We start from the raw sequence: 12008 nt of genomic DNA on the forward strand, positions 1-12008 counted from the left end.
TAGCATATATAAATGGTCCCACCTCCTGCTCTTTTAGGTTCCGGGTATAAATGAAGATCACCACCCAACCATTTCTAGACCAGTTCCAAAAAACTGGACTAAACATGACTAAACAAAAGTATCCAAGTTCTAATTCCACATCCAAACAGAACACCTTATGTTAGATTTGGGGTGCAATCCTGACACCCCCTGTGTCCTGTCAGTTGCAATATCTAGGTGCAGGATTTCAGCCCAAGTATCAGGCTGTTCTCCTTTTATCTCAAGGTAGTGTTTGTAATAGAGACTTTCAATGAGACAGGTGACTACTTTGAACCAAAGTCCAAGTCCTCTGATGGGATTGTATCACTTGAAAGTGGCTTGGGATGGGGGGAGCTGGCCTGGACATCTCTTTGATGTTTACTTTCCCCACAGACAAAGCATTTTCCCTCGCACATTCTGGAGTGGTAGAGTCTCATGAGAGGACTGGACCATGTCAGTGAATGCATTTGAAATGGCTCACTGTTGATGGGTGGGTTCCCAATGAGAGAATCAGAAGCCAGTGGCAGAATCTAGAAGGGATTTCTCTGATGTAATGGACATTGAAATTGCTCCCAGACACATTTTAAAAACAGTCTAGCAAGCATAAATCCCACAGGAGAAACATTCCACTTGGCAACCAGATGTTCAATGCACAGGGCCCTGTCCACACAGAAAAGTTGACTGCTCTAATTTTGGCTTGTGTTTTACCCCATCACTGAATTTTCCACAAGCATGGCAAATTCCAAAATGGACAGTTAACAAGGACATATTCCAAGCATTTAGGGCATGTGAACAGGTTCCCCATTTCCGAAAGCACTCAGCTGCCTTGGCAGCTGAATGGCAGGCAGAAATTCAACAGATATTGGGTCCCCTACCACAAAGATATTGTGCATCTTGGAATTCTGCCTGACATTCAGCTACAAAAGGCACTGCAGGCTGAGGAATGGTAGCAGTCCTGCTTAGCTCATGCTGCAATTCTCAGCATTACTTTTCTTTAAAAAAAACCCCTGCTTTTGCTTTTGCTTAGTGCTGTGTGTAACTGCACCATTTATTTTTTTTGCTGGTATAATTGGGCATGTTGCACAAAACTGGAAACTGGGGCACCAGTGCTGAGGGATACAATAGCATGTCAGCACTCCTTGTTGTTAAGAACAGAAGAATGGCTCTGCTGGTTCAGACTAATTGTCCATTTTGTCCCAGATCCTGCTTCCCGAAGTGGCCAATTAGATGCCTCTCAGAAATAACCGACAAATAGGGCACGAGGCCAATGGCCCTCTCCAGCTGCTGTTCCCCAGCAGCTGGTATTCAGAGCCATCTGATGGTATGAAATGTGTGCAGGAGAAAGGGCTTGATGAGATCCTAATGGACAAGCTGTATGCCGAGGTCTTATTTTAACAATGAAATAAAACAGCACTCCAGAGAACTGAATTCCAAAGAAATTAACCAAGCAGTATAAAAATCACACTTAGGACACTGCTGATAGATCAGCCTCACGCACCATAGTGGGGGAAAGGAGATTCCTTGCAAAAAAATCCCACAGGGCCATGATGTGCATGATGCCATCACATGGTCAGGGCCAATTTGCACTGATCTAGCCATTTCGCTCAGTCAGTCCTTCCCATTACATCAAGAACCCCTACAAGATCAGCCTTGGGGATGTGGTCGCACCAATTACCAATGCTACAGCCACATGAGAGAACACCGCAGTGCAGAGATGAATGCAAAGGGGGCACCCCACCAATGTTTGATCCTCGTATACTGTGTATATATGCATGAGAGAATGAGTGAGCCATGGAATTTTGTTTTAGGGACTGCTGGTGAGATGGTGAAACTTCACAGAGCTGGATACAAGGAGTACAAAAGCACCAAAGGGTGGCTCAGGAAAGAATGGCTGAACTTGCAGAATACCACTGTTTACTCCTTCCCCCAGCCATAAACACATCCAGCCGATTCTTAATTTCAAGATTCCACTGTAGTGGCATCAAGATACAAAGTGTGGCACCACAATCTATTTCTGACTCAAGCGAGACTGATTTGCAGGTGGTGTTGAAGCTGACGAAGGCCAATTTAAGTATGAGATCCATGTGTGACCTTCTTGCAGCCATAGTAACAAACCAATGAGTGAACAAAAACTGGGGAATTCAGCAATATATATAAATTTATTCCCCCTAGCCTAGCTGCTGTTCAACAAAGAGGAGTTTGAAGTTCTCCAGAAAATTTGTGGCACCATCTCTGTTATAGAGCTGGTGGCATTATGTCAGATGAATTATGCCAGGAATGGGGAATATATGGCCTACCAGATGGATGTTAGACTATAACACCCATCATCCCTGGCCACTGGTCATGCTGGCTGGGGCTGATGGGAATTGGAATCCAACAACATCAAGAGGTTCACAGATTCCCCAGCCCTGAATGATGAAATTGAGAAAGCAGATGAGAAAGAGCAGGATTTGTTGGGAGCAAGAAGCAAGGATTTGGGTAATACAGTTGAGCCCATAAACCTGGGAAAGAATGGTGTCTTAGATTTACTCTAAAAATGTCATTGTTCCAGACTATGTCTGCTTGTGTATATGCTATAGCAAGTGTTAAAAAATAAGTGAATGTTGTTGCATATTGACAATTCCTAGTTAGAAGCCTGCAGGAAATGTGTTCTTCTGGAATTCAAATATATTAAAAATGTCAGCAATTTTCGATGGGTCTCATAAAATCTTTGGAATTACTGGCACATGTCAACATTCACCGAGAGTGATAACCCATCACAATGCATGTAGACTTCCAGTTCCTCTTCTCCTCCCTGAAGGCCAACCCACTAACACACAAATCTGTGGAGGCTACCCCTACCCTCCACAGCAGATCCTGCAGCACGCAGGAAGGGCAAATCTCATTGTGCAGGTGGATGTCTATTGCACAAGTGGACAAATACAATTAGATGTCACCTAGAGGTCCCATTCCCCCACCCCCGTTTACAATAACATACAGAATACCTAGGATTTTACCTTTTGCAAAGGCCATCTTACCCATTCATTTTACTAAAAGCTTAGTTTGGCATCCAGGACATTTGCATGACAAATGTGGTACGTTAAATTACGCCTAAAATAGAAAATGATAATTTGAAAGATTTCTCATGTGGGAATGCCCCAGGCGAAGCCTCCTAGCCAATTATCATTGAGTTGATCAGCTGAAATGCATTCAATTAGGTATGCACTGTCTCCCTTATTAGGTACTCAAACTATTAGGGAACATCAGTTAGCTGTTTCTGTTAGCTGTTTCTGCTGAATTCTATTAGCTGTTTCTGCTGAATTCTGGTTTTGGAAATCTTGCGTTTCAGTGCTTTGTTTCCAGCAGGCTGAAATTGCTGAAATTTTGTATAAGTAAGAAAATTATTATTATTTGCAGTGACGACTGCCTTCCTGTCAGTAATAAAAGACATAATAATAGTCCTGAAACTGATGGACAGTAGATGCTCAGCGTAATGTAGGATTGGTTCCTACGCCTGGCTGTGGTCTTGTTTCCACGTTAGTGGAGGAAAGAACCTCCACTTTTAATTTGGCAAAAAAATTAAAACCAAAATGCCAGTTCTTGCATTGCCCATTGGTTTTGGTAACGTATGCACTGAAGACAGGTGCAAGCCTTGGACCCACGCATCCTCCTACATTGCAAATAGGTTTTTCATCGTGAATCAATGCCTATGTAACTTGCATCCATTTGAATCATCTGCCTGCACACAAAAAAAGGGAGTGGATGAAAGCAGTGTACTTGTGTGGTCCTCAGCTCCCATTAAAAAGCTGTGCACACTCTAGGAAGACCTGTGAGCATGAAACTTACTTCTGCACCCAAACTACACACTGCACATGAAGCAGCTCCACAAGTCCGATATATGTGACTCTCTCTCTCTCTCTCTGTGGATGCATGGATTAAAAGAACATGGTAGATTCAAAAGTACATTTCCATTTCACAAAATAAATGAAAGAAGTACCAGTACCAGACAAATGGAAACACACATAGGCTTCTGTAAAACACTTATGAATATTCCTGCTTTGAAGAACAGGGCTACTGCCACACAATTCAATAAGAAACCTAAGAAGGCAGCTGGATTTTCCAAGCAATAACGACTCAGGGCTTCACCTGTCGGAACATGAAGATTTCACAGGGGCAGCATTGACAGTTCAGGTACTCGGCAACCCCTTACATATTGATCCACTGTGATGACTGCATGATTCTTCCACCCTTTAAAATCCATGAAGGACTTAGTCGACCATCTTCACATGAATGAAAGAAGGATGCTTGGGCTGAATCCACTGGGAACTTTTTCTCCAAAAGCTGCACCTAAATGAATGAAAAGCGCGCAGAACCAAGCACATACCCTTACGCTGATCATCAGCAAAATAATCATTTTCATGTTGGCATATGTCAGCACGACAGAAAAGTCCCTTTCCTGTAACATTGTGAGTCGTGTACATGATTTATATATAGCAGAATGAATATATTACAGCTAACTTTTCCCCACTTATTTTTTTTTACATTCCAGGTAACCAGTTTCTATGGTGTATTAAAATGTGAATATTCTACTTATTGCAAAATATCCTGTACTACGTAGGCTTCCACTTTTGTTTATTTGTTTTATAAAAAGACTTTGTGTTCCAGTCATTGTAAATTTAAAATACAGGTAATACAGTACTAAAATGATCCAATTCAAGTCTTTAATATAAAAATATCAGCACAAAACTCCTTTTCAAATTCTGTTTATTGTGAACAACCGAAGCGTCTGTTTGACTATCAGCTGTCTTGTACCAACAGACTCTGTGTCCCTACAGTTGTTTGCTTAGATCCCTTTCAGGTTTGTTAATTTTCCCCTCTCCCCGGTGTGATAAGAAATGCTAAGTAAGAAAAAGTATTCAAAGGGTTAACTTGTTCAGAATAACAATAAATTAGGGTTGTTTCCCCGCCCACCCCAAAATTTCTTCTTCAGTTCAAAATCCAGCTTTGAGACTGAGGAAGGCTTCCAAATCTTATCAAGGAGTTAAGAGTGGTCCTTTTAACCAGTAGCAGTTTGATTACCAATGACCCGGAGTATTTCTTTATGAATGCTTGGCTCTTGGGTGTTTATACTTGTATCCCCTACTTGGCCATCTTCATAGCTAAAAAAGAAAGAAAGAAAGAAAGAAAGAAAGAAAGAAAGAAAGAAAGAAAGAAAGAAAAGTGCACAAAATTATTATTTTTTAAAAAATATTTCGAAACCTTCCACAGTACAAGAAACAGTGTGATCCTCCACCTGAATAAGGGGAGTTGCCAGTGTGAGGCCTTCTAGATCAGGGGTCAGCAAACTTTTTCAGCAGGGGGCCGGTCCATTGTCCCTCAGACCCTGTGGGGGGCCAGACTATATTTTTTTTGGGGGGGGGGAATGAACGGATTCCTACCTATGCCCCACAAATGACCCAGAGATGCATTTAAAATAAAAAGACACATTCTACTCATGTAAAAACACGCTGACTCCTGGACCACCTGCAGGCCAGATTTGGAAGGCAATTGGGCCGGAGCTGGCCCCCGGCCTTAGTTTGCCTACCCATGCTCTAGATGCTGTTGGACCTCTGCTCACATCAGCCCCAACCAGTATGGCCAGGAATGAGGCGAGTTCGAGTACAGAAGTATTTGGAGGGAACCACATTGGCTACTCCTGCTGTACATGGTTTGAATTTCTGGCTTCTAGCAGTTTCCAGTTTCTGGCAGTTTCTGGCTTCTGGCAGTTTCCAGTACAGTCATACCTTGGATCCTGAACGCCTTATGACTTGAACATTTTGGCTCCTGAATGCTGCAAACCTGGAGTGAGTGTTCTGGCTTGCAAACGTTCTTTGGAACCTGAACGTCTGTCTCTGCTTCCACAGCTTTTGATTGAGTGCAGGAAGCTCCTGCAGCCAATCAGAAGCCGCACCTTGGTTTCTGAATGTTTTTGGAAGTCGAACGGACATCTGGAACAGATTCCGTTCGAGAACCAAGGTACCACTGTAGTGAGGCTGGGAAGCAAGGAGGAACTACAGCACAGGCTAACAGAATGCACATTAAGAAAAAAAGTATTTTATCCAAATGTTTAATATGCATTTGGGGGTGTTATGTAAATGGTGGGCAAGCTATCATTTGGCCATGTCTGCCATGACCAACTCAATAAAGAATTTGTGACAAACGTCTTGTGTCAACTGGGTGGTGGTGGAAGCAGAATTGTATCTAGGCTCCCCCCACCCCTGCCAGTCCCTTGCACCCTTGGCAAGGAGATGTATAAGCAGCAACTGTTCTGTCCCTAGAACAGTTTGTAAACCACTATCCTAGGAGACTGTAGCTCTGTGAAACAGCAATGCGAATCTGATCTAGGGATAGAGATTGCGGAGGTAGCTTGGAATAATTTGCGGGGTAAAAAGACCACTAAAACCAGTATCGGATCTGAGAAAATACCTTTAAATTACTACACTGATGGCATTTGACACCATTGCGGTGTAGCTAGATTAGTAAAACTACTGGAGATTCTGCAATAGTATAGGTACATTTCACATGTGGTGGATGTGTGAACATATAAAGCCCTTTGGGCAGAGGGTATTTGCAGAAATGAGCTATATTATGGGTCAACATGTGTAATGTACCCCAAGTTTAGAATGTGTTAACTATTTTTAAAGAAGGGCAATCCAACCTTTGCTATAAAGAAATGATTACTTTTCTCTTAGTAGCGGCATGCCTACTAGTGGTACAGAATTGGAAAGGATGGGAACATCTGTGTATCTCTTGTTGGAAACAGAATTTATGGTCTATTGATATATGAGAAAAATTAACAAAGAGATTACACACATTCAATTATACAATTGGTCAAGATGATTTTGTTGGAAGTATGGCTTCCTTTTATAAAAGACTGTACTGATAACCCTGGAGAATGGCAGCTACCAAAATCACAGATTGGACTGTGGCAAACTTGATTAGATTGATCTGTCCTGGAGGGAGGAAAGTTGGAGGTGAATAAAAATATATTCATGTTTTTAAAAAGAACAGAAGAAAAGAGAAAATAAAAGCACTAAAGGCTTAGGCCTGCTCGAAGGGTTTAAGTGAAGCCCAAAGCAGTTTGTTTGATTGGGAAAACAGGCAGGTTGCATCCTCTCTTATTTTAGCAAGCTGTTTATTTAAAAAGAAAAAGAATAGCAAGTTATGAAAGTTACAAAGCAGTAAACTTTTTTTAAAAAATATACAATTGAAAGTCCTCTGTACTTACACAAAGAAGAATCTCGTGCACACATGATCAGTGTTGGGAACTACCCATATCTCCCCATGTTTGTGCAGATCAGGTGAAGTTATCACTATAAAGAATAGAAAAAATATTGACAAAATGCCTGCTGAGTTTCTTTATTAGCGGTCAACAGACCATTAAAACATCTGAGAAGCACAAATGATGACATTAACAAAAATGTAAAAGTAAAGGTGAAGGTAAAGGTAAAGGACCCCTGGAAGTTAAGTCGAATTGTGAAAGACTCTGGGGTTGCGATGCTCATCTTGCTTTCAGGCCGAGGGAGCCAGCGTTTGTCCGCAGTTTTTCCAGGTCATGTGGCCAGCATGACTAAGCCACTACTGGTGCAATGGAACACCGAAACCAGAGCAGCACTCGGAAACGCCAATGACCTTCCCACTGGAGTGGTACCTATTTATCTACTTGCACTTTGACGTGCTTTCGAACTGCTAGGTTGGCAGGAGCTGGGACCAAGTAACAGGAGCTCATCCCGTCGTGGGGATTCAAACCGCTGACCTTCTGACCGGCAAGCCCTAGGCTCTGTGGTTTAGACCACAGTGCCACCTGCTAGACTACAACTCCCATAAGCCCCAGCCAACATGCCCAGTGGTCAGGGATGAAGGAGTTGCTGCCCAAAACACCAGGTTGGGGGTGGCTGGTTTAGATCTATGAGTCTAAAGTCCTCTCTCCTAAGTAATAGACCACAGCGCCACCCGTGTCTCTTCATATGTCAGGCAGTCATGAGAAGGTCTAATAGTATTCAAAAACTTTACCATTTGCTCTGTGATTGACTTATTAGATAGAGCCTTGAAGCAAAGTGATCAGAAGAGAATCAGAGGAGTGATCGGGGACGGACTGTGTGGATATATCAGATCTTTCCTAGCCCCTTGATAAAAGTTATAATAGAAAAGGACATGCAAGAAAATAATCCACCTCAGCATTATTACAGGGGGCAGCATCTGTTCTCTGAGATTTTATTATATCTGCCATCTAAGAAATTAGAGGGGAGATCATTAAACTTTTCCTGGGAAAAGTCTTCCTATATTTAGGGATAGATAACCACCCCAAGTATGGTATGGTATCTCCAGTGACTTGGGATAACAAGATCCCTTGGAAACCTATATCCTTATGCCTCTGCTTAATCATTGATTTGGCTTCCTTTAAATCCATGGGTAGCCAGGTATGAGGGTGATGGACCAATTGATGTAACTTTTTGCACCACAGCCTTCAATCAAGGTGATTCAGAAGAAACTATTGTTGCCTTGGAGACCAAGGAACTTGGGGTAGGCATAAGACAACAATGGAACCAAAAAAGATGGAATAAATCCATTCTAAGCACCTGCAGAATTCAAACTAGCTGTAGAGAATTCTCTGTTAAGAGACCCCTACCACCCCTTCACAATTCCCAGGCTTCCTGTGAAGAGGAAATGATGTCACTATGCAACCAAGTTATGTTTGAGATGTAGTTGCTTCATTCTGACTGTGGGAAGAAGACACCGTCTTGTCTTTATTGTTCTTCTTGCTTACCTTCACATAAGGCTATACATTTTAAGTTCCGGCTTTGCAAAAACTGAGACTGCTGCCCTTTTTTCTGCGACTGTAAGGGAAGGCAAGTGTTGGAAGACAAAATTATACTAAATACGGATCACTGACTAAATAGTTACTAAATATGACGTTGTGCTCTAAAAAGAAAGCAATTTGAGGAAGGGCTGCAACTCAGTAGTAAAACTACTGCTTTTCATGCAGAATGCCCCAGGTATAATCCCCATTGGCATCCCCAGGTACCTCAGGGAATGGCTGACACCCTACACAGTCACTGTCAGTCAATGTAGACTGTATTAAACTAAACTAATGGTCTGATTTGGTTTTAAGAATGCTTCCTCTGTTCCAGTGGTACAGTGGGTTTTTTTTTTGTTTTGTTTTTTAAAAAAAACCAATGTTGGCCAATGAAGGAGTTATTAATAGGTCCGGTTGACATATTCTTGCTAGAAGTACTTATAGCATTACTGTTCTGGCAAATCTATAAACATTCTCTGTAATATTACTCACAGCTATCAGTTCAATCCTTGTTTTAATAACAGATCAAATTTCTCCTAGCAGTAGGAGAGCAGAAAAATGTCCTCACAAGAGACATATATTTGCTGACAGATGAACAAAAGAGTCCAAATTAGGATAATACATGTGACAGTGTAAATCTTTTTTGATTACCAATCAAGCATGAGATATTTGAGCTCTCATTAGCCCATCCTGTGGAGATATATATATATATATATATATATATATATATATATATATATATGCTTTCGTAGATTTTCACGGGTACAGGAATGCAGGTTTTGGTGTCCTCGGGTGTCTTCCCGTGTAAAAGTTGGGGTGTCTAGGCGACGTTTCGACGAGGTCTCACTCGTCATCTTCAGGCTGGTGCTTTCGGCCGAAAGCACCAGCCTGAAGATGACGAGTGAGACCTCATCGAAACGTCGCCTAGACACCCCAACTTTTACACGGGAAGACACCCGAGGACACCAAAACCTGCATATATATATATATATATATATACCAGTTATGCCTGTTAGTGCCAACATAGAGCACAGGGCAACAATACTGGGATGGGGAACCTATTGTCAATAATAATAATAATAATAATAATAATAATAATAATAATAATAATATACCACTCATCTGACTGGATGGACTACAACTCCCATCATGCCTGACATTTGGCCATGGTGACTGGGGATGCTGGGAGCTGGAGTCCAGCAACTTCTGAAGGGTCGCAGGTTCCCCATCACAGCAACAGAGGAATGGCAGTCCAACAACTTACTATTTGACACAGAAAACAGTTCTTGTAGAGTTCTCAGTTGTCAATGCAATGCCCTTATGGATTCCTCCATCACCACTATCTCATGTGCACATGAATGCTCTGGGGCTAAATAAGCCTCATATCCAGTATCTGCCCTGAGCTAGCAAGGACATAAAACTAAAATGTCTTTTAGAAATGCTTCATATATTTCTTTACCTGTAACACATTGCTGTTTTTACTGCCTGAAGCAGGCTCATCCTTCGCTGACACCTTCTGCTGCTTCTTGTTCATCCCTAAAGACATTAGATTTACATCAGACATACTGGTCCGTAAAATGTCAGATGTTCCACTTCATATAAATGGAGAGTGCATGCAGACACGGATGTTACAGCTGATTCTTCTTTCCAGGAGCTGACAATCCTGGTAAATTGAGCGCTTTCTACGCTGCCAGCTGAGATGGTACAATCTCCTCTGCATCCTGTGCTGGCTCAGTCCTGTCTCATCACTTCTTCACAGCTTTCCACTGACCATCACCAGCAGAGTTGTCATTAGCAGTAGCACCTGCCTGCCCACCTTTTGTGCAGGTGCATTGAAGCGCTCTTCAGCAGTGCAGCTCCCCCCACCAGCAGGGCCAGCCAGGGCTGGGTGGAGGGACAGCCAAACCCACATCCCCCCTCAGATGGCAGATTGGGGGTTTGGATTGCTCCGCATGGTTTTTATTTCAGGCATTTCAAAACTATGTTTTATCAGAAAGGAGTCTGAGAGTTACGTTTCATGCACAGAGATATGGCCGTAGCTGTCAACTCCCCCCTTTTTTAAAGGGAAATTCCCTTATTCCAAATAGGATTCCTCACAAGAAAAGGGAAAAGTTGACAGCTATGGATATGGCCTTGGGGGGGGGGGGCAACAGTTTTGTTGGCCAACAACAGAATAAAATTACAATAAAGGAGATTACAATAAAGGAGTAAATAGTGTGTGTCCGGGGGGGGGGGATCCTGCAAATTTGCTCGGGTAGCTAAATTAACCACATTATATTAAAACAAGGGGGAAACAGTGACGGAACAAACTGGAATCCCTCTGTAGCCTATGATTTTTATTTTTATTTTTTGCTTTGGATTTTCAGTGGTTTATGGCTAGTAGATAACTAATACTTCATTTCATTTCAGCTCGCCTTGGATTTTTTAAAGCATTATTGTTTTACTATAAATATTTGTAAAGCAAATACACTACCATATGGATAAAGAGATCTTCTCTTTTGATTTGTATGCTTTTTCTTGTGGTGGAGACCAAATCAATTAGCAACGAAGACAAAATTGGGAATGTGGGAGGCAGGTGCCGTCTCCCCTCCCACTGCAGAAAAATTCCTACCCAACTCCCCTGGACTTTGCAGTTTGGGATTAGCCAATCACCCGATCAGTCACCTGCTTGGAAGTAAGCAGTAATTTTCTGGGAGGGCGCAGCGATATCTCCTACACCTAGGAATACATTCCCTCTCTCCACCAAACTATTGCTGCAAATGCTCCTGGGGTTTACGTGACAATCTGGCAGATGACTTTTTTTGGTCACAGCTGGCATGTTCAGTAAGTATGAGTGGGGAAGGCATTAAACCAAACTGCAGAAGACAAGTGAAACATTTTTAATAATAATAATAATAATAATAATAATAATAATAATAATAATAAAATATTTTTTTATTTATACCCCGCCCTTCCCGGTTCAGAAAACTGGGCTCAGGGCAGCTAAGAACAAATTTAAAACACTTAATTGATGCAACAAAAAAACAGCATGCAGTATAAAACGTGAATAACAATAAATTCAGAATTCAAAAATCAATTTAGGAGGGAAATCCATCCAATAAACATTAGATGATCACCAGGGCTAGCTGGCTAAATTAGTCCTACTTGGGCCAGCGAGGAGACCAGGGGAGAATTA

At 41.9% G+C, this 12008-nt stretch overlaps 1 protein-coding gene across 9 annotated transcripts in view; it reads right to left on the reverse strand.

The window, feature by feature from the left end:
- Positions 1-4704: 4704 nt before the first annotated feature.
- PARP8 (poly(ADP-ribose) polymerase family member 8) overlaps positions 4705-12008 on the reverse strand; it is a 157875-nt gene continuing 150571 nt past the window's right edge. For all 9 annotated transcript variants that reach the window (XM_083703458.1, XM_083703465.1, XM_083703464.1 and 6 more), the window contains 4 exons: positions 10293-10369; positions 8804-8873; positions 7265-7349; positions 4705-5156 (listed from right to left, as the gene is read on the reverse strand). In XM_083703458.1, the coding sequence (XP_083559584.1) occupies positions 5054-5156; positions 7265-7349; positions 8804-8873; positions 10293-10369 (335 nt within the window). In that variant the 3' untranslated portion in view covers positions 4705-5053. The remainder of the gene's footprint in view (positions 5157-7264; positions 7350-8803; positions 8874-10292; positions 10370-12008) is intronic.

Source organism: Podarcis gaigeae (assembly GCF_964106915.1).
Source record: "Podarcis gaigeae genome assembly, chromosome: 11".
In the NCBI taxonomy this organism is placed as follows: Eukaryota; Metazoa; Chordata; class Lepidosauria; order Squamata; family Lacertidae; genus Podarcis; species Podarcis gaigeae.